This window comes from Acinonyx jubatus, chromosome B2, assembly GCF_027475565.1.
Source record: "Acinonyx jubatus isolate Ajub_Pintada_27869175 chromosome B2, VMU_Ajub_asm_v1.0, whole genome shotgun sequence".
NCBI lineage: Eukaryota > Metazoa > Chordata > Mammalia > Carnivora > Felidae > Acinonyx > Acinonyx jubatus.
Genome location: NC_069385.1, coordinates 22,205,517 through 22,229,220, shown reverse-complemented (window position 1 = coordinate 22,229,220; position 23,704 = coordinate 22,205,517). Strand labels below are relative to the sequence as shown.

Below are 23,704 nucleotides of genomic sequence, written 5' to 3'. Positions count from 1 at the left end.
GGTGAGGTTTTTGTTTTTTGTTTTTTGTTTTTTTTTTTTTTTTTTTCGGTTTTTTCCCCTGTAAAACCTCTTCAAGGCTCAAGCAATGACACCATCACAATTGTTAATTATTTGGTAAACTGTGACTTCCTTGCAACAGATGAGTTGTTAGTGACCCTTGTTCCTGTGTCCATGACTAATGTGTTATCTGGACTGTTCTGGGAAAAAAAAAAAAAAAATCCGTGGACACTGTTGGTCTGAGTTGGGAACAGAATGGCTGAGACAGAAGCATTTTTAGCCGGTGAGCTGCATTTGGTAACTAAATTATTAGAAAGGCTTTCCTATAATTCATTGATGACAATGTTTCCAAACTTGGTGGGTGTTATTTTGTTCTGTTTGTTTTAAATTGTAAATCTGGGTACTCAAGGATTTTTAAGAGCTGTGAAAACCAGTAGCATTAGGTACTCAACCAGCACTGATACTCAGCAGAAGAGCTTGTCTTTATAGAAATAGACTCTGACTGGGGAGTGTATTTTTAAGTGTCAGTCTGCAGAAGCACAAAGTCAAGTGATGGTTTATGTTAATAACTCTGTGAATGTATTAAATCCTGACAAGATTGACCATTTATTTTGGTAGCTATCTCAGTTGAAGGTATTAAAACCAGCAAACCATCAAGAATCTTAGACTTAGAATATTATTTTGACTTGATATTATTCAGATTCCTAAGGAGCCTCTTTTTTTACTATATATATATACTATATATGTGTATATATATATATACACATATATATGTATATATATATGTGTATATATATATATACACATATATACTTTTTTTTTTTTTTTAAAGTTTGAGAGGGATAGAGAACAAGAGCAGGGGAGGGGCAGAGAGAGAGGGAGACAGAGAATGCATCCCAGCAGACTCTCTGCTGCCAGTGAAGAGCCTGATGCGGGGCTTGAACTCAACTGTGAGATCATGACCTGAGTCGAAACCAAGAGTCAGATACTTAACCCACTGAGCCACCCAGGTGCCCCACCTTAGGAGCTTCTCATATCACTTCACTTGATTCAACACATTTAAATCAGCACATGTTCTATTTTGCAGTCAAGGAAAGGTGACTACAAGCCATGAATCTTGCTGACGTATTATTGTGACTTAGGCTGGTTATCCTCCAAATGTAAAGATCATCTTTCTATTCTAGAGAGCCAAATGTACATATTTTGGGTTATTGTGTAAAATTTTGGAGTATTTATTATTTGAGTTATTTATAAACAATGGTTGGGAACTTAACAGAAGGTCCTTGTGAATGTTGAGTCCAGAGCGATAAGGGGGCTTTTGCCTTCAGAGACCACATTATCTGTGGAGGCAGGGTGTGCAGCAGAATCTGACCACACGAAGTCACTGATAAGTACCACTTGAAATGGGGATCTTGGTACTTGCTGTTCCCCTTGAAGGGCTTACCTCAAATAAAGCTTACTTAAGGTTGGTTTTCAGTTGTCTCCTCCAACTATAAGCTTTCACCTGACCGTATTTAAAAATAGCAACATCCCTTCCCCGCATTTTTTACCCTCCTTCCCTGCTTTATGGTCTCCATAGCATGTGTTGGCATCTTGTTTTTCATTCTCTCACTATGGCAGGGAATTTTTGCTGCTTTATCTGCATGGTCTAAAACAACTTGTGGCATTTGATAAATGTTCACTAAGGAGTATATAAATGAATGGATAGGGAAGACATTTCACCACTGCCTAAACTTGGAAGGAACGCTAGGACCTAAGCCTCCAGGTTAGCTAGGAGGAAAAAGGCCTGAGGCATCCCAGGTAGAGGGCAAAGTCATGAAGAATTTGCCTGCTGTACTGGAAGCCCCTATTTTGTATGAGCTTTTTACTTGTTATAAAGTCACTTTCAGATACCTCAAAACTGTTGATTTACAAGTTTAAGTATCAAGAGCTATTACCACTATATTGAGCTATAAGAGCTATATTGTTGTGTGGCCCATTGTATCCATACCTCCATTGTGATGTCATCAAATCATCTCAGGTAAATGACAGACAGCTCCAGCCAGCTTGTAACTTTACTATTATCAGTACATTTATGTCGCTTTTTCTTGCGCATTGATTAGTATGTTTTATCCACCTTGGTTGTTACAATGAAGAATCAGGATAAGGTAAAAATTCTAACGGCCTTACTTTTTTTTTTTTTTTTTTAAGAAATAGAACATAGCCACCTGTGGTTCCATCCTCAATTTCATTCCACTCTTTCCCCTCAGGAACTCTTAAGTACTGTCTAGATTATATTAATCATCACCTGTATGGTATTCCTAAATACAATATCTTGTGTAGTGTAGTTTTGAAACACTAATCTGGCTTTATGAGGGTAGTAGTTACTACCAGTTGATGAAGGCATGCTTGAGCTGAATGGTCTGAGCCTGAGTTCCACGTCTAGAATTTACAAGAGCCCTAGGTGGAGATGTCATTGAGCCAGATGATGAGTGAATCCTAGGGAACACAAGTCCGCTCAGTTGAAACATCTTGGATCTCCTGCATAAATATGCTTAGTGGCTGAATGCTCATTTTATATTTTCTGCTTCTAAGGTCACCATGATCTGAAGATCAATGCAGAACCTTCCTGTGAAGTGAAATGGGTGTCCTCAGCTCATGTAGATGTCAGAATGGGAAGGGAAGAACAAGCACTCCAATGGGACATGGTCAAATAAGCCAAGTATAGAACAGAATGGGAGCCAGATACACTAGGACATACTGTCCTCCCATTAAAAGGCAATGAATATCTTGCTCACAGCAACCTTCAACCTGGCAGTTTTTCATTACACGCCTTCAGATATGGACTGGTTGCCTTCTAGTTTTTCCAGCTGTTATCTTGGGAGTTACTTTCCCTCTTGTGTTGAATTGCCTATTTGCTGTATGTTTTACTTACATTGTGGAGCACATCCTCCAGTAATTCTTGAGACAGGGTATGTGGGAAGTCAACTTCTTGAAACCCTGCATGTTGAAAAATACACTCAACTCTCATATTTGATAAATAGCTCGGCTGGGTATGAAATTATAGGTTGTAGATTATTTTCCCTCTGAAGTTTAGAGGATTTTTCCCCCATTTTATAAATTTACTATATGGGAATCTGAAGCCATTCTGATTCCTAATATTTTGTATGTTATTTTTTTTTCCTCTCAGTAGAATTCTGTCTCTAGCATTCTGAAGTTTCACGATGTTACAGATCTATTTTCATCTATTGTGTGGTGTCTTTTCAATGGAGGCTCATGTCCTTTCACTTCTGGAAATCGTTCAAGTTTTTTATTTTCTTCCCTGTGTTTTCTCCTTTTTTTTCTCTTGAATTGTTATTTGGAGTAGGACCTGCTGGACCAGAGGTACTCAAATTGCTTATGTTTCTCTCCCATCTCTGTGCCGTTTTACTCTACTTTCTGAAAGATTTCCCTAAGTGTATCTTCCAAACTTTGTTGAGTTTTTCATTTTTCCTAGAAGACTTTTAATTTCTAAGAGTTTTAGTTTTTATTTAGATTGCTTTTTTATTTGTTTTGGGCTTACATGCTAGAGTTTTTCTTCAGATCTTTGGAAATTCTTGTCGGCTCATTAAGACTAGAGAAAGGAGACACTGGAAATTCTGAATGGATAAGTGACATTTGATAATTTTGAGCTTTATTGTAGTCTGAGTGAGCTCTTTGGGTATCTTTCCAGTGTTGGTATCTTTAAGTATTTTGTCATGGAATGGTTATATTCTCAGGGAAGTTTTCATTCTGCCTTGAGAGTAAGTCTGGTAGGCAGAGTTCTATGAGCCAGTAGAGGAAGGGGATTTGGAGTATTCTCTGCTTTCAGCATCACTATTCATGAAAGTAATCACTAGGTTAATCGCCATATATGCACACATATGTCATCAACCTTGATTAATCTAGTCCCTATTTGCAAATTTGCCTACTTGCTAAAATTTGAAAACCTAGAAACAATATTGTGGTGCTTTCATGGTCATTTGCAGACCTGCACATAGCAGTTAAAAAGTTGAGTCACAGGGCACCTGGGTGGCTCAGTCTAAGGTTAAGTGCCCAGCTTTTGCTCAGGTCATGATCTTGCGGTTTGTGGGTTCAAGCCTGCTTCTGGCTATCTACTGTCCATGCAGAGCCTGCTTCGGATCCTGTGTCACCCACCCACCCTCTCTCTCTCTCTTTCTCTCTCTTTCTCTCTCTTTCTCTCTCTGCCCCTCCTCTGCCAGTGCTCTCTCAAATACAAATATTTAAAAGAAAAAAAGGTGAGTCACCCGACATGCATGTTCCCAGCAAAATTAGAACAAAGTGATACCCTGCCTTCTTGTTTCAGCTCTCATCCTGTAAACAAGTGTCCTTTTCACAGTCTGTGCCACATTTTTCATATTTTTGCAATTTTTCTTGGTGATTTTGCTGTACAAAATGACCCCCAAACACAGTGTTGAAATGTACTCTAGTGTTTCTGAGTACAGGAAGTCTGTGATGTGCCTTATGGAGAAACTATGTCTGTTAGATAAGCTTCATCCAGGCATGAGTTATAGCATTGCTGGCTATGTGTGTTCATGGTTACTGAATCAACAATATATATTTATGCAAGGTGTCTTTAAATAGGTTGATAGGTTGATAAAAATAGGGTGACCAGAGGCTCACAGGACCTTGACACTGTATTTCCCCTAGAAGTAGTAAGTCTGTATTTGCCCATTCAGTGCTCACAGAGACTTTATAGAATGTAACTACCACAAATAATCAGGCAACATGAGGCGCTGCTGAAGACATGGGTAGGCAGACCTCCTCTTTCAATCCTTTTGGGAGAGTAGACAGGCTACAGTTGGAGAGGGCAGTCACCCAGAAGGTATGGAGCGGGGGGGGGGGGGGGGGGGCGTCTAGGAATCCACTCTTTTCAGAACTCTTTCATCTTGGCCCTCCATATTTTAGCAGGCTCTACCTCATTTATCTCGTCCTAATTCCAGAGATACTTGCTGCTCTGGGGATTCCTACAACTTTGAAGGGTTCTGCAGTGTTGGTTGGGAAGTGGATTTTGATGTAGTTTTAAGTCTTCTGGGTCACTTATGTCTATCAGTTTTCCAGAGTCCAATTTGTTTATTGTCTTCTTTCCTCCATGACCTGTGGCTCTCTTTGTCTCTTTTCCTTTACTGCAGTTTTTTGGGGACTTGGGGGGAAAGCAAAAACTGATTTGGGTGTTCTCTCTGCCATCCTGTCTTAATTCCTCTTTTTTCTTTCAGAACTCATGTTCCTGAGATAAGTTAATAAGTTGTTACCCCCTTCACCATAGGGCCATGGAAGATGTTGATATTGGTAGTAGTTGTATGTTCTGGACTGCAAAGGACAATGTGAGAGTTTTTTGATTCGCTGACAACTGAATGAGAAAATGTCTTCCTTTTCTTTTTTCTACCATGCCTTTGTAAGGAAGTGTGGATTGGTAGGTGTCTGTACAGAGCATTCTTAACTTCCAGCTCAGAAATAGTAGGACTAGTCAGAAGTAAAATTTTTTCCAATTTCATTACAGCCATAATCCTCTCCAGGCTTCTCATAAAATTTTTGAACCGAGATCTTTGTGATGCTTATTTTTCATTGTTAACATGCTAAACAAAACTGTTGATGGCTTCCAGATCACTTTATTTTCCTTATTTTAAAAATTGTCTTAAGATTTTGAACCAATGTATAAAAATAATAGCCAATGTGTAAAAACAGTGGCCACTTTAATAGTCTACTAAGTAATACTCCTCTTAGGGTAAAGACAAATAGGTAAGTTGGTACTTACTGTTTTAGAATATTTCCTATCAAAGGGTTCTTTTTAAAAATGTCAGTGTTTTAATTTTTAAAACAATAATGAGTATTCTTTGTAGAAAAATTGAAAATGCAGGAAACTAAACGTGCACCTTTATTATCACTTAGGTGTGTGTATCACATATATGTGTGTGTGTGTGTATGTATATCTATACATGTAATGATCTATTTCCAGTCTTTATTTGTAAATATATGAATAAAAATGTATCATTAACATTTTCCATGTTATTCTCCCACAGATCGTTTTTAATCACTATATTCTCATTCACTGATTGGCAACCTATTTTTTAGTATAATTTTGACGTTGTAGGCCATACGGTCTCTGTTAACAACTACTCTACTGTTGTAGTGTGAAAGCAGCAATAGATATTATATAAACAAGCAAATGGGTGTGATTCTTTACTAATAAAGCTTTATGTACAAAAACATACAGTGCCAGATTTGGCCTACTGGCCACAATTTGCTGACCCCTAGATGTTTTTTTAAACTTTTTATTTTGAATAAAATTCGTGCACAAGAATTGCAAAATAGTAGGATCCCATTCACCTTTTACCCAGTTTCCCCAGTTTAAGGTCCAGTTTAACTAACTATAGTACAATATCAAAACCAGGAAACATGCATCGGTGCAATGTGCATTTATAGTTCCAGACCATTTTGTTACATGTATAATAACCACAACCACATTATAGCTACAGAACTATTGCATTACCCAAAGGTCTCCCTCATTGTATCCTGTATAGTCGCAACCACCTCCGTGCCTTCCTTGTTGGCAATCACTATTTTCCATCTCTATAATTTTGTCATTTTGAGATTGTTACACAAATGAAATCATACAGTATGTGACCTTTTGAGATCGGCTTTTCTCAGCATTGAGATCCATCTAGGTGTTGCATATATCAATAGTGTTCTGTTGCTGAACAGTATTCCAGGGTTTGGATGTTAACAGTATAACCATTCACCTGTTGCAAGGCCTTTTGGTTGTTTTAAATTATTTTAAGGTTCTAGTGATCATATATTCTATGTGATTCAGCATTCTGGAACAAGTACTATAGACCTCATTGATCTCCATGTTTGGTTTAAGTGACTTAGGCACGTGTTCCCTTCCTTATAGTCAAGCTTCAGAATGCAGTATTCCAGGTGTTCTGTTGAATATTGTATCTCATTATTTTAAACTCATTGAACTAATTAAAACTCGTGGATTTAAATCAGAGGCTATTTATCCTTCAGGGACTTCCATTTGTTTTGCAGGTTAGTACTGACATATCTGCACTTATGGTAATGGTTGGATACATAGTCTTAATACTTGTAGAGACAGAGACTCAAGTTTTGAGTCTCAGTGTTATTGCTTACTACCTGTGGTCTCGAGAAGTCCCCCAACTTTCAATCTCTGTTTTCTTATCTGTTAAAAAAAAAGGTGGTACCAACTCTGTCTTGCAGGGCTGCTGTGAGAAGTAAAGGAGATTACATAGGAAAAGTGTTTGGGAAACCGGAAAACACTACACAAACGTCACAGTAATAATCATAAAAATCATCCTTCATTAGCAGTTTAGAAAAAGCAGTTTTGTAATTAAGATGAGTACCTTTTATTCACTAGTAAGTGTGTGGAAGGGTGGAATATTCTTGCTGAAAAAAAAAAAAAAACCACAATTTTAAGACCCAGTTTTACAGAGTTAGAAGGCCAAAAGAACAGAGAGGAAGAGTAATATTTCTGTATGCTGTAATGGATGACCTGTGTTGCAAATACAATACCATCTGGCAGATGTGAGAAGAAATCATTTAAATCAACAATGTCTGTAATGAGCTACCATCTGATTCCTGTTAATCAGTCCTTCCTTTTTCAAACCTTTTCTTGGTTTCCATGACCCTGTTCTCTCCTGTTTCTCCTTCTGGCTTATCATCCTCATCTTCTTGGCCCTTAAATACGGAGTTCCCTAGGGATCATCCCTGTACTTCTCTTTCCATGACCTCTTCCCTGGCAATATCATGCCTTTACATCACTCTCCAAACAAAGCCTACATCTGTGTCTCTAGCCCTGACCTCCCTCATTTCCATCCTGCTGGCTGGATGACTCTCTCAAACTCAGTATTTCCAAAGCTGAGGTCATTTTTCTTACTAAGATGGCCCTTCTTTTCAAATTCTGTTTCTGTCCACAGCCTGACCATGTTCTGTGTCCTTCAGCACTGTTCTCTCTTTGCCACTTCCCCACTCCCTCCACAGCTAGTCATGTTGTCAGTTCTTTGAGCCTGGTGTCTCCCATTTCCTCTTTTCTTTCCAGTTCCAGCCTACACCTTTAGCTTTTTAACTGAAATCCCATCTTCCCTCCCACTACTGTCCATTCAGCCCTCCTCACCTTTGTCACATGAAACTTCCACAGCTCTGTTCAGATTCTTCTTCATGTCAGCGATTGTTCCCCTTGTTTGTAGGATAAAGCCCAGATTGTTAATCTAATATAAAGTCCTCTCCATGATCAGCTTTTCTAATCTTTATGTATTTAATCCAGGTGAACTTTAAGTAATATGAAGCAAAATCTTCTCAGAATTCCATGTTTTCCTTTTCTTTTGACACTTATCTAACTTTAATGTAATTGATGCCCACATTCTTTTCTGTGCCGGACATATGTATGGTTTCTCTCAATATTTCTACAGAGTTGCATGTAGCAGATATTTATTGAATGACTGGTCTTGTGGTAGAAACTCAATTCTTGTTTGGCCCATACATTCAACAAGTATTTACTAAGCACCTTACTATGGGGTCAGGTACTTTGAGACATGGGACATATGTGGGTGCAATCTCGTGCCTTTTTTTTTTTTTATATTTGACTTTATTCTTCATTTACCTTTTAAAACACTATAGTTGAATATCAATAACAATAGCAAGTAGTGAGCGTATTGTGATTATAGTCCTTCACTCATTCACAACTGTATATAAAATGCCAGCAGTGAGTGTTCTTCACTGACCTCAGTAAGAGGTCTGACACCAACACCACCCCTAGGATGATGCTTATCCTCACATGCTTCTCCACTGTAATGGTCCCATCTTTCTTGATTTAGATAGAACTCCTCAGTTCTTTCTACTCGGTCCTTTTCATCAGTATTTTATACTCTCTCTCAGGTAGGAGTTTTTCCTGCAAAACTCTTTGAGAGAGAGAAAGCCATTCTCAGGAAAGTTGACCTTAAATTTGATTATTAGGTGATCTTTTACATATGACCTATGATAAATTGCCATGCCTTCATTTAGCACACACACAGACGTTGCACTCTAGTAGGAATCTCAAAGATGTTACTGTTAGAGAATTTATCACTTTTAAAAAATATTTATTTATTTTGAGAGAGACCGTGCGCACAAGTGAGGGGATGGGCAGAGAGGAGAGAGGGAGAGGATCCCAAGCAGGCTCTGTGCTGTCAGCATGGAACCCAGTGCAGGGCTTAATCCCACAAACCCGTGAGATCATTGACCTGAGCCAAAATCCACAGTCAGACGTTCAACTAGCTGAGCCACCCAGGTGCCCCAGTTAATTTATGACTTTATACTAAAGTATTAACTTTGTACTTCTGTCTAAAGCAAAGCTATCAGGGGCTTAGTTTAGGAGTATATTAAATGTACTCTGGTTGCCTGAAGGATATGGAATTTACCTGTTTAGTGAAGTGAGAAGTCTCTGTTAGAAGAGGAAAATGGGTGAGTTCATGAAATATCTTCCTAAGAGAAGTTGGTGGGGAGGGAAAAGAGTGAGGAGATCAAGCTATTGAGGTCCCCTCCAGTTAGTCATTTCTTCTTGGGCAGGCAGTTCTACGAAACTAACATAATGTGCTTTTGGATCTTATACAGATGGCAATCAGGAGTTACTTCCCTGTGAAGTCTGTGGAAGACGCTTTGCAGCAGATGTTCTGGTAAACATAAAGACATTTTGTAGATGTGTTTCGTTGGAGTTAAATGAACTGTCAAGTCAGTGAGGAGGCTGTAGCGGCAAAGATTAAAGACAGATGTGGAGAGAAAGCGAGGGAAGAGGATAGGATAACCTATGGCTGGCAGGCCCGGAGGACACTGAGGCGGATAGATGCCACCCCATTCAGAAGGGAGTGTAATTAAACATGGTACTCTTAGAAAAAGGATGCCAGATGAAAGTGTTTTGGCACAGCTCATTGTCTCTTGAGAGCTTTTGGCTCTTTTGCCTTTTCTATAAGCATCAAAAATTCAAATTTTAAGGCCAAAGCACCAGGGAAATTAGCTAGTCAAGAGGAATGAACATTGAATTTGGAGCATCTGGAAACTTGGCTTTTAGCCTCAAATTTGTCACTAATTCTGACAAGTCCTTTAACCTCCCTCTGTTTCCTGCTTTGCCACGTATGAAGACAGAACCTTTCAATTTTCAGGGGTTTTATGTAATTTGAACAAAATGGATGTAAGGCCTGTTCCAAGATTTAATTGTTAATCAGATTCAAGCTAACTGCATGTCAAGTCCCCTGATTGATGCCTATAAAGTGGAATAAAAGCTTAATTTATTTAAAAATTGGGGAATCAAACAGGTATTAGACCTTGGTATTCTAAAGAGATGCCCAAGAAAAATGATTAAAAACAAACAAACAAACAAACAACTTAAGGTGATAATACAACTATGAGATTGAACATTTTAGATCAAGGAGACATAAGCAGACTTAAAGGTTTTGGACCATATACCTGACTACATTTGGGGCAAAAGACTATATAATAAGGTTGTAAGTTTTGTTTCTCTGGGGAATTTTAAAAATGAAATACCTGTTCTGATTAACTATAGTTAGCGCTTCCTGAATTTAGAAACAGGAGTTCACAGGGCCTGTTGTGGCCCAGGAATCCACCGGTGTGCTGCTTTTTGCCAAGCCAGGCTTGCACCCCATAAGGATGAGTTGCAGAACTAGGAGGTACCATTCCATTTGAAATGGAATCACTGAATGTCAAATGTGTCTTGGCGTCTTCTTGGTTTTTACTTTCTAGGCCTATCTCCAGGCTACAAAGAGCATTTGATCGAATGATGTGATACCTTTCTTTCCTTTAATTTAAAATGGAGGGGACGCCTGGATGCCTTAGTCAGTTGAGTGTCTGACTCTTGATTTCAGCTCAGGTCATGATCTCATGGTTTGTGGCTTCAAACCCCCACATCCAGGCTCCGCAGTGCGGAGCCTGCTTTGGAGTCTCTCTTCCTCTCTATCTCTCTCAGAATAAATAAACTTAAAAAAGATAATAATAAAATGGAGGGCACCTGGCGGGCTCAATCAGTAGAGCATGTGACTCCTGATCTTGGGGTCATGAGTTTGAGCCCTACATGGGGTGTAGAGATTACTTAAATAAAACTTAAAAAAATAAAATGGTATAGCTTGTTTGTAACCAAGTATAGGGATTTTTTATAGAGTCCGTATTTTGTTGGGTCTGGACAAAGGAACTGTGTGTTAACCATTATGAGTTCCATATCCACCAAGGAAGAGGCCATTTAGTGGAAAGTTGTTGGTATAATTCTATAGCAGTGATGCCCTAGCAGATTTTGTAAGGGTGGTACACAGGCAAAGCTCTGTTTGTTGGTGCCGTTTTTTATGTACTAGAAATGTTGACTACTTAAAGGATTACTTGGCTCGAGTAAAGAATGTTTTCCCTGCCGATTATCTGTTAAATGTTAAATATTGTAACACTTTAAAACTTAAAAGTTTAGATTTGCTCTGAAATAGATGACTTCATGGATGTGAAATGTTTGGATAAATTAAAAGAAAATATTTTCATAATGTAAATGGAATTGGTGTATTCTTCACTTATTTGTATGGTTGTCCCAGTTGTCTTTTGCAGATGTTCTCAAATATTTCTTTGAAACCTCTCCACTCCTTGAGGAAGTTAAGTAGTTTAACGTGCTCTATGTAGAAAAGTGGCCCCGTTGAATTCAATTTTGAAATTGCTGAGTGGTAAGAAGAGTTTTCTTGAGAAGGTTCCATCGGTAGGAGCTAAGTTTCCCCCTGCTGTATGCAAAGGGCTATCTCAAAAGAATGGTAAAATGGAATATTAGGATTTCTGGGACTCAGATTCCCTGTATGTTACTGGATGCCTTGCTCATGGAATTTGGAAACCATGGAGGCAGGAAACAGGAGACAGGAAAATTTCCTTGGCTTCAGTGAGTACCTAGCTCAATATCAAAAATATTTATTTCAATTTAAACTAGAATGTTTGCCTTCTCAACGTTATTTAATGCCTGGAATCATTCACGCAGCCCAAGTGGTAGAGTTCAGTGTATAAAACCAAATTCGAAATAAGTCTCTGTAGCTGTGGAGGCCTTTTCTTGACCTTGCCCTCACGCAATATCTAGTGATGTGTAACATGGGTGGAGAGAGCCAGATGGATTTGCTCTGCTGTGATTTGAGAGTTAGAGAATGAACTTGGCTCCGAAGGTGAACCCCGTCATTCTAGTGGGGGCTGCCTGAGTACAAACCTTGTGACTATACATGTTAAAAATTTTAATCCCCACTGTTTCTTTTCTAGGAAAGACATGGACCAATATGTAGGAAACTCTTCAACAAAAAGCGTAAACCTTTCAATTCCCTGAAACAAAGATTACAGGGCACTGACATTCTCATTGTGAGAACAGCTCCTCAGTCCAAGGTACTATCAGTATCGTGCTTGTTCTTCTTGATTACATCCTTAAGTACATTAAAGCCCCTTTTTGGCTCTCTGGTTTCATTTTTGCTTGATAGTGCAGTGTAATGTCATGTAAGTATAATCCACCTTTACTGTTTTCTTTTTAATCATGCTCACTTAGATTTCGAAATGTATTTCAGATACTTTCCAGATGTGGCAAAAAAGAATCTCGTTTATGTTTTCATTAGTGTAGCATTAAATCTCGCAATTAACTTGGAAGAAAGTCCCTTTTCATCTTACAGTTAAGTCTTTCTGTAAAGTGTTGTCGTTTGTTTTTCTGATTGTTATTTTGTGTTTTCCCACACTGTTGTGACTTGCAAATTTTATTACTGTATTTTTCCAAATCTCTTTTTGTACTCTTGAACACAAATTTTCTTTTCCCTCCAAATTTCACAGTCCTATGTCCTGTAAATTTAAATCCCAGCTTAAAATAAAGTTGCAAGGGACAGATGTACAGTCGAGGTTAGTATATATTGGTTTTCTTTTTTATAGCATCAACCTGTGAGGAGATCTAACTGGAGACAACAGCATGAAGATTTCATTAATGCAATCCGTTCAGCCAAGCAGTCTACACTAGCCGTTAAAGAAGGCCGACCTCTCCCACCTCCACCTCCTGCATCCATCAACCCAGGTGTGGGGCCAGTTTGGTTTGCTTTGGGCATTTTATTCTTAACCAATTGTGCTTGATTTGGGGCCAGATCATCATGCCTTGCTTCCTCCTCTGCATTCTAAAATTAATAATAACAAATTATAAAAGTAATTTTATCATACAATATATCTTATCCTAATTTTATTTTAATTCCGTATAAAGATTCTGTGTTTCTTTCTAACTCTATTTCAAAATAAGACCACTATATAACTCCAGGGGACACCGTTCACATCATGGTCTATGAGAATGGGGCTGTGCAGGATACTTCTCCAATACAGTGTCAGATACCCAAGCTCTGGGTTTGTTTGTTTGTTTGTTTGTTTGTTTTTGGTGGGGAGGGCAGGGGGATAGGGTTTTGTTGTGAGATAAAAATCCCATAATATGAAATTCACTGTCTTAACCATTTTAAGTTGTGCAATTTAGTGGCCTAAAGGCTTTTTACCCTAAACTTTTCATTTTGAAAATTTTCAAATTTACAGAAAAGAGGAAGGTATAGTACAGTAATCACTCATACACCATACCTTCCATTGAAATTTGACAGTTGTTTACATTGTCATGTTTTCTGTCTTATTTTTGGGGGGACAGAACTATTTAACACTAAGTTTCAGACATCATAACACTTTACTTTTAACTGTATCAGTATGCGTTTCTGAAGTATGCGTGCATTTTCTTGCATAATATAGGGACTCATATTTTCCCAGTTATCTTAAGAATGTCTTTTAAAGCTCACTCCTTGCTCCCTAATCACAATCCAAGAATCATGCATTTTTTGTTGTTGTCTCTTTTCTTTAATCTTGCACAATACCCTTACTAAGCCAGTAGGCTTTTAGGATATCTTTTAGGACATCTTTTAGGATATCTCTTGTTCTAGATTTGTCTGTTTTTTTTTTTACTCAGGCTAATGTTTAACCTGTTCCTCTATCCTCTGTTTTTCTGTAAATTGGAAATTAGGGCTAGAGACTCTATTAGATTAATATTAATATTAATCCCTATCAGATATAAGATTTTCAAGTATTTTCTCCCATTCTGTAGACTTTCTTTTCACTTTTTTTTGTCTTTACACTTTCTTGATGATATCCTTTGATACACAAATTTTTTTAAATTTTGATAAAAGTGCAGTTTATTTTTCTTTTGTTTCCTAGCTTTTGATTGTCAGATCCAAAAAGTCATTGCAAAATCCATGTCATGAAGCCTTCCCCATGTGCTTTCTTCTAAGAGTTTTATATTTTCAGCTTTTACAGTTTTGTATTTGAGCCAGGTGGAGTTAATTCTGTATGTGGCATAAGGTAAGATCCCAGCTTCATTGGAAGTTGCATATCTAGTTTTACATGTGGGTATCTAGTTTTCTCAGCACTGTTTGTTGAAAAGACTATCCTTTCCCTATTGAGTGATCTTGGCACCCTTATAAAAAGTCATTTGACCATATATGTGAAGGTTTATTTCTGAGCTACTCTAGTCTGTTTTTCTATATGTCTGTCTTTATGCCAGTAACACCCTGTTTTGATTACTCTAGTAAATTTGTAGTAAGTGTTGAAAGTCCTCCAAGATTGTTTTGGTTATTTGGGGACCTCTGAGATTGTATATGAATTTTTAGGATGGATTTTTTGTTGTTGTTGTTTCTGAAAATGCCACTGGGATTTTTATAGGGATTGCATTAAATCTATACATTGCTTTGAGTAGTGTTATCATCTTAACAAAATTGTTTTCCAGTCCATGAACATGCAATGTCTTTTCATTTGTTTATTTTCTTTTTAATTTCTATCATCAACATTTCATTGACTAGGTATAGGAACGTACAAGTCTTTTACCCCTTTGGTTTGATTTATTCCTATTTTATTATTTTTGATGTTATTGTAAATGGAATTGTTAAGTTTATTTTCAGATTGTTCATTGCTAGTATATAGAAATATGACTGATTTGAGGGTATTAATTTTGTATCCTACAACTCAGTTGAATTTTGTTAGCTCTAACAGTTTTTTTGGGGTTTTTTTGGTGTGGAATTTTCAGGGTTTTCTACATATAAAATTATGTCATTTGTGAACTGATGTAATTTTACTTCTTCCTCTCCAGTTTGTCTCTTTTATTTCTTTTTCATGTCTAAATCCTCTGGTTAGAACTTCCAATACTATATTGTACAGCAGTGGTGAAAGCAGATATCCTTGTCTTGTTTTCCATTGAGTAAATGTTATCTGAGAGTTATAACTGGCTATTTAAAACATAAATAATAACATAATGTGAGGATTATGCATGTGGAAGTGGTGAAATGTATGAACAAAATACAATAAGGTTAAGTAAGGAAAATGGGCATACATTGTTGAAAGTTTTCTGTGTAATAGACATGAATAAGTTTAGTACCCATTATACATGAATAGGTGTAGTATTGCTTGAAGGTAGAATATTATATCTTAAAGATGTCTATTATAAACCCTAGAGTAAACACACAAAAGTATTGACATATCAGTAATAAGACAATAGGTGGAGTGGAGATAAAATGGAAGAAAATTCAATCTAAGAGAAGATAGGAAAAGAGCGGGGGGGAACAACAAAGAAAAGATGGGATAAAGACAAATAGCAAGATGGTAAACTTAAACCCAACCATATGGATAGTTGCGTATAAATGACCTAAACCCTTCAGATAAAAAGCAGATTGTCAGACTGAATAATAAAGCAAGGTCCAATTATATACTTTCCACAAGAAACACACTTTAAATAGAAAGATGTAAATAAATGTGCCAGGCAGGTGAGCAAACAAGCAGGTGACCCAGGTAGGCCTACAGAGACCACACTCTCAGGACAGCTGCTCCTATGTTAACAGGCTGCTGCCGCCTCAAGGGGACATACACCAGGGTGGCCATATCTAATTTCTCAAAGGATGTCAGAAATGCAGATTTCCTGATTTATAAATACCAGAAACTCAAATGTTTTAGAAACTTCAAGTTTGAACCTCTGAGGTTGGAAGTCAGTCAGCGGTTTTCCTTGGAGGGGTGGGGATGAGCAGGAGTGGACATGAGGAACATTGCTGAGAATGTTCTGTGTCTTGATCCGGGCTGGATTACATGGGTGTGTGCAGCTTGAAAACATTTCGTGGAGACATACATTTACGATCTGTGCCTTCCCTCTTGGATAAAAAGATAAAAGGAGAAATAAACACCAGCAATGTCAAAACAACTATAGACTGGCATGTTAAAAGCATGGGGAAAGATATACGTGCAAATAATAATCATAAAACCTGAGTGCTCATATTAATATCAGGCAAAGCAAATGTCAAGTGTTATTAACAAGAGTAACGATTAAACATACATATTCATCAAGAAGGCCTATCAGTCCTAAATGTTTATGTACCTAGTAACAGAGTTCAGAGAACATAAAACAAAAACTGACAAAACTCTAGACAGATTCACAGTTATATTTAGAGATTTTAGTGTTCCTTTCTTAGTAGCTAATAAAATAAGCAACAGGAAAATCAGTAAGGACATAGGACATTTTCTAATGTGAACAACAGTATCAACCAGTTTGACCTAATTGATATCTAAAGCTATAATGTGACGTGTAGCAACAGCAGAATATAATTCTTTTTAAGTACACATGGAGCATTTGTCCAGGATGTGTAGGGCCACAAAGTAAGTTTCAGTAAATGTAAAAGGATTGAGATATCATGCAGATTGTTACTTGACAAAGCAGAATTAAGTTGAAATTTATGATGAAAATATATCTAGAAAATTTCTTAATATTTGGAAATTATCAGCTTTTCTTAATGCATGGATTTAAGAAGAAATCGTAAGAGAAATGGGAAAATATTTTGAACTGAATGGTAATGAAAACATCAAAATTTGTGGGATTCAGCTACAACAGTGCAAGGAGGAGGTTTATAGCTTAAAAAAAAGCTTATAATTAGAAAAGAAAAAAACGTTTAAACCAATTGCTTTATATGTTTCCTCTTTAAAAAGTTTCAAGAACAAATTACACCTCAGTTAAGTAGAGGGAAGAAAATAGTAAATGTAGTTCACCATCTTAACAAAATATTTGTAAAAGCATATGATTATCCCACTAGATACAGGAAAAGCCTGTGACAAAATGCAACCCCTGTACATGTTTATATAAGAAAATTCTTAGAAAAGGTAGAAATAGAAGGGAAACACCTCAATAAAAGGACATTTTTGAACAATCTACAGTTAACATTACACTTGATGAAAAACTGAACACTTTCCCACTGAGATGAGAAAAAGCAAGGATGTCTTTTCTGACCACTTTTGTTCAATACTATACTAAAGATGTAGTACCCACCGAAATAAGGAAATAAATTATTGGAGAAGAAGAGGTAAAACTGTCTTTCTTCATAGACAACATAACCATGAATGAGTAAATATAGAAAATCTTAGGAAACTGTAAGAAAGCTACTGGAGTTAAAAGTTCATTTAACACACTTTTCAGGATATAAAGTCAATATACATAAATAATTTATATTTTTATATACTAGGCATAAACAATTAAAAAATGAAATTAAAAATATGTTTACAATTGGGGCGCCTGGGTGGCTCAGTCGGTTAAGCATCTGACTTCGGCTCAGGTCATGATCTCCCTGGGTTTGCGGGTTCGAGCCCTGCGTCAGGCTCTGTGCTGACAGTCCAGAGCCTGGAGCCTCCTTCAGGTTCTGTGTCTCCTCCTCTCTCTGCCCCTCCCATGCTCATGCTTTCTCTCTCTCAGTAATAAATAAATGTTTTAAAAAAATACGTTTACAATTATGAGAAAGCATTAGTACTTAGGGGTATGGTTTTTTTTTAAGGTTTAAAAAAAAATTTTTTTTTTAATGTTTCTTTATTTTTGGGACAGAGAGAGACAGAGCATGAATGGGGGAGGGTCAGAGAGAGAGGGAGACACAGAATCTGAAGCAGGCTCCAGGCTCTGAGCTGTCAGCACAGAGCCCGACGTGGGGCTCGAACTCACAGACCGTGAGATCATGACCTGAGCCGAACTCGGACGCTTAACTGACTGAGCCACCCAGGTGCCCCTACTTAGGGGTATGTTTAACAAAATATGTGTAAGACTTGAAAAATGAAAACCATGAAACACTGTTCAGAGAAATTTAAAAAAGACCAAAATAAATGGAGAGATTTACCATTTTCATGATTTGAAAGACTCAGTATTATGTTACCATGTCAGTTCTTCCTAAATTGATCTATGGACTCAGTGTAATTCCAGTAAAAACCCCTGCAAGTTTTCTTTGCCACATAGGAATTCACCAGTTGACTTTAAAATTATATGGAAATTCAAAGGATCTGGAATAGCCAAGATAGTTTGGAAAAAGGGGAAAAAATTGGAGGACTTACACTACCTGATGTCAAGACTTATTATGATGTTAGAGTTATTCAGTAATTTGATATTGGTGTATCAATTGAACAGAAAAGAGTATCTGGATGTAGATCCATGTATGGGCGATTGATTTTTGACATAAATATCCATTTGGAGAAAATGAGTCATGATCCTTATACAAAAATTAATTGACAAAAATTAACTGACAAAAACTAATTCACAATGGAACATTGACCTTATAAGTGCTACAACAATAAGATTTCTAGAAAAACCAAAAATCTTTGATCTAAGAGTCAACCAAGATTACTTAAGCAGGATATAAAATGTACAGATTTTTAAAAAGGAAATTGATAAATTGGGCTTCACCAAAATTAAAAATTTTAGTCTTGAGAGACACCATTAAGAGAGTGCAAAGGCAAGCCACAGGCTGAGAGATAATACTTATAATACATACTGACAAAGGACTCATATCAAGAATATAGAAAGAACTCTTGAAATTCAAGAAGACAACCCAGTAAGAAAAAAGGTGAGAGATGTATTTGAACAGATACATCACAGAATAATGGCCAATAAGCACATAAAAAGATACTTAACATCATTTCTGTCAAGGAAATATGAATTACAACTACGGTGAGATACTACCACATACCCACTTGATGGCTAAAATTAAGGACTGACAATACAAATGATAGCGAGGATGTGGAACAGCTGGAAGTCTCCCACTGCTGAAGGGAGTGTAAAATAGGACAGCTACTCTGCACTGGTATTTTCTTAAGTTAAACATATGCTTATTTATAGAGCAATTCTATACCTAGGTATTTTTGCAAAAAGCTGGAAACGTGTCCTTAGAAAAGACTTATATATTAATGTTCATAGTAGCTCTATATAACATAAACTGGGGGAAAACCCCCCTGCAAACGTCCATCAGCAAGTGAGTAGATACAAAAATTGTGTAATTATTTACAAACCAGAATACAACTCCACAGTAAGAAGAAAGTGCTACTATATAAGCAGCAACATGGGTATTCTCTTATGTGAAACTATACAACAGATAAAACTTGAGTGGCAGGAAGGGTGCCTGGTGGCTCAGTTGGTTGCATGTTGCACTTTTGATTTCAGCTCAGGTCATGATCCCAGGGTTGTGGGATCAAGCCCCACGTTGGGCTCCACACTGAGCATGGAGCGTGCTTAAGATTCAGTCTCTCTCTCTCTCTCTGTCCCTCACCCCCCTCATGTGCTCATGCTGTCTCTCTCAAAAACAAAACAAAAAAACCCAAAACTTTAGTGATAGAAAATGGAGTTTTGATTGATTGAGACTGAGTTTGGGGGAATATTGACTGAAAAGGGGCATGAAGGGAACAGTTCTGTGTTTTAAATGAAGTGGTTACACAAATGTGTACGTTTATTAAAACTCACTGGCCGGTATGCTTAAAATAGGTGTATTTTACTTCATGTAAATTAGTTCACATTAGTGATTTGACATTTGTACACATTACAAAATGCTCACCACGTTGAGTGTAATTAACATCTGTCACCGTACAAATTTACTACAATATCATTGACTATATTCTCTACACTATACTTTTTATCCCCATGACTGATTTACTTCTTACTTATTTTTAAGTTTTGAGGGGAAGATGAAACTATTTGGTACTGAAGTGCACAGGAATGTGGAGTAAAGGATTATGTTGGCTGTAATAATTTTCCAGTGTGAAAAGAGCTTACCTTGACTATTCTTAACACAGGAGATTATTTCAGTTGCTGAATGAATGAAATTTTAGAGCTCTATGTGAAAAATAAAGTATATTTTACTTGGGCCACTATAATAGTGTTGAGATCGATCATTGTGGGTGTTGTTGGTCTGTTACCCATTGACAGAGCATGTCCTAATTTTCTGTTCTTGTGTTAGTTTTCCTTGATTAATTTAATCTGCCTTTTTCCTGCCTGCCTGCCTTCCTTCCTTCCTTCCTTCCTTCCTAACCAGAGGAAGCAGAAAAGGAGTAGGATAGGATGCTTTCGGTAATGCTTTTTGTATTGCGTCTGGTGTTCGTTTTGTTTTCTAATGTGAGGAAACTTACAGATTCCTTTTATAAAATTAAAAAACATATTTTTTTGGTGAGGTGACCTTTTTTCTTTATCCTTTGTTTAGGATTATTATTTAAGATTCATCCTTTATTGAAAGGATGATTTACTTATATTGTAACTGGAAGTTTTTACCTCTTAATCCCTTTTACCTATTTTGCCCATCCCCGCACCTCCCTCCCCTGCTGGCAACCACCACTTTGTTTTTTGTATTTATAAGTCTGTTTCTGTTTTTTGTTTGTTCATTTGTTTTTTAGATTACACGTATAAGTGAAATCATACGCTATTTATCTTTCTCTGTTTTATTACCCTCTAGGTCCATCCGTGTTAAATTAGTGTTTTCATTTCTTTGGGTAAATATCCAGAAATGGAATTACTGGATTATATGGTCTCTCTCTCTCTCCCTCTCCCCCTCTCCCTCCCTCCCTCACTCTCCCTCTCTCACTCTTTCTCTCTCCCCCTCCCTCCCTCCTTCCCTCTCTATCTCTTTCTCTCCATATATATATATATGTTCACTTATTTTTTTTGAGAGTGGAGACTGAGAATCCCAAGTAGGCTCCATGCTCTGTGCTGAGCCCAAGGCGGGGCTTGATTTCACAACCATAAAATCATGACCTGAGCCAAACTCAAGAGTTAGCTTGAGCCATCCAGGCGCCCCTGGTATTTATATTTTTAATTTTTTGAGGAATCTCCATGTTCTTTTACACAGTGGCTGCATCAGTTTCTATTCCCACCAATAGTGCTTGGGGGTTACCTTTCTCTGCATCTTCACCAACACTTGTTTTTTCCTGTCTTTTTTATTCTAGCCCTTCTGACAAGTGTAAAGTAATATTTTATTTTGGTTTTGATTTGCATTTCCCTGATTAGTGATGTTGAGCATCTTTTCATGTGCCTGTTAGCCTTCTGTATGTCTTCTTTGGAAAAATGACTATTCAGGTCTTGAGTTCATTTTTTAATCAGATTTTTTTGGTGTTGAGTTCTGGGAGTTCTTTATATATTTTGGATACTAACCCCTTATCAGATATATCATTTTCAGATATCTTCTCCCAATCAGTAGGTTGTCTTTTTGTCTTGTTCATGGTTTCTTTCATTGTGCAAAATTTTTTAGTTTGATATAGTCCCAGTTTATTTTTGTTTTTGTTGCCCTTGTCTAAGGAGACAGATCCAAAAATATATTACTAACTCCTATGTCCAAGAGTCTATTGCCTGTGTTTTCTTTTAGAACTTTTATGGTTTCAGGTCTTACATTTAGGTTTTTAATTCATTTTGAGTTTATTTTTGTATATGGTGTAAAAAAAAAAAATGGCCTATTCTCATTCTTTTGTGTGTATCCATCCAGTTTTCCCAGCACCATTTGTTGAAGAGATTGTCTTTTCCCTCCTGTATATTCTTGCCTTCTTCTCTCTATTCTGTTCCATTGTGTCTGTTTTTATGACAGGACTATACTGTTTTGATTATTAGAGCTTTGTAATAGAGTTTGAAATCTGGGATTGTGATATCTCTAGCTTTGTTCTTCTTTCTCAAGATTTCTTTGGCTATTCAGGGTCTTTGGTAGTTCCATAAAAATTTTGTTATTTGTTCTAGATGTGTGAAAATGCTAGATTTATGAAAAATGCTAGTGATAATTTGGTAGGAATTGTATTGAATCTGTAGATTGCTTTGGATATTATAGACATTTTAACAATATTAAAATTTTCAGTCCATGAGCATGGTGTATCTTTCCATTTATTTGTGTTGTCTTCAGTTTCTTTAATCAGTATTTTATAGTTATCAGAGTACAGGTCTTTCACCTTCTTAGTTAAATATATTCCTATTTATTTTATTCTTTTTGATGAAGTTGTAAGTGGGATTGTTTTCTTAATTTCTTTTTCTGTTACTTCATTTAAAGTGCATAGAAATGTAACAGATTCCTGCATATTAATTTTGTATCTTGTAACTTTACTGAATTAATTTACTAGTTCTAACACTCTTTAGGGTTTTCTATGTATATAGTATGTCATCTGCAAATAGTGACAGTTTTGTTTCTTCCTTACCAAGTTATATGTCTCTTATTTCTTTTTCTTGTCTGTTTTCTGTGGCTAGGACTTCTTGTAGTATGTTGAACAAAACTTGTGAGAGTGGACATCTTTGTCTTGTTCCTGATCTAAGGGGAAAAGCTCTCAACCTTTCACCATTGAGTATGATGCTAGCTCTTTGTTTGCCATATATGGCATTTATTATGTTGAGGTATGTTCCCTCTGTACCCATTTTGTTGAGAGTTTTTATTATAAATGGATGTTGAATTTTGTCAAATGCTTTTTCTTCCTCTATTGAAAGGATTATATGAAGGATTTTATCCTTCATTTTTTTAAACATGTTGTATCACATTGATTAATTTGCAGATATTGAACCATCCTTGCATCCCAGGGAATAAATCCCACTTGATTGTGGTATATGATCTTTTAAACATTTTTTATTTTTATTTAGTTATTTTTATTGATGTAGTTAACATACAATGTTATATTAGTTTCAGGTGTGCAGCATATTGATTCAACAATTCAGTACATTACTCAGTGCTCACCATGGTAAGTGTAGTCACCATCTGTCATCATACAAAATTATTGGTGTTACTGACTATATTCCCTATGCTGTATTTTTCCTCTCTGTGACTTACTTATTTTAATGTGAATTAATTTGAATTTGGTTTGCTAATATTTTGTTGAGGATTTTTGCTTTAAATTTCATTAGAGATATTGGCTTATAATTTTTTTTTTTTTTTTTTTTGTAGTAGCTTTGGTTTTGGTATCAGGTTGCTGGCCTCATAGAAGGAATTTGGAAGCATGTCTTTCTCCTCAGTATTTTGGAATGGTTTGAGAAAGGTAGATATTAACTCTTCTTTAAATGTTTGGTAGAATTCACCTGCAAATTCATTTGATCCTGGACTTTTGTTTGTTCAGAGTTTTTGGATTGCTGATTCAATTTTTTTTTTTAATTTTTTTTTTAATGTTTGTTTTTGAGAGACAGAGAGCAAGCAAGTAGATGAAAGGCAGAGAGAGAGGGAGACACAGAATCTGAAGCAGGCTCCAGGCTCTTAGCTGTCAGCACAGAGCCCGATGCGGGGCTTGAACTCACAAACTGCGAGATCATGACCTGAGTGGAAGTCAGATGTTCAACTGACTGAGCCACCCACGCACCCCTACTGATTCAATTTCATTACTGGTAAATGGTCTGTTCAGATTT

At 36.8% G+C, this 23,704-nt stretch overlaps 1 protein-coding gene across 5 annotated transcripts in view; it reads left to right on the top strand.

Annotated features, from left to right (window-relative positions):
- The first annotated feature begins 33 nt into the window (after nucleotides 1–33).
- ZC2HC1B (zinc finger C2HC-type containing 1B) overlaps nucleotides 34–23,704 on the top strand; it is a 52,951-nt gene continuing 29,280 nt past the window's right edge. For 4 of the 5 annotated variants that reach the window (XR_008298296.1, XR_008298297.1, XM_053222153.1 and 1 more), the window contains exons 1-4: nucleotides 34–280; nucleotides 9,622–9,683; nucleotides 12,289–12,408; nucleotides 12,937–13,075. Coding sequence is in view for 3 of the 5 variants with exons in the window: in XM_053222153.1 (XP_053078128.1) it covers nucleotides 253–280; nucleotides 9,622–9,683; nucleotides 12,289–12,408; nucleotides 12,937–13,075 (349 nt within the window). In the remaining 2 variants the exon portion in view is untranslated. Of the gene's footprint in view, nucleotides 281–2,159; nucleotides 4,767–5,231; nucleotides 5,429–9,621; nucleotides 9,684–12,288; nucleotides 12,409–12,936; nucleotides 13,076–23,704 lie in introns of those variants that run through there. The other variant, XM_027056726.2, reaches the window with a different exon arrangement.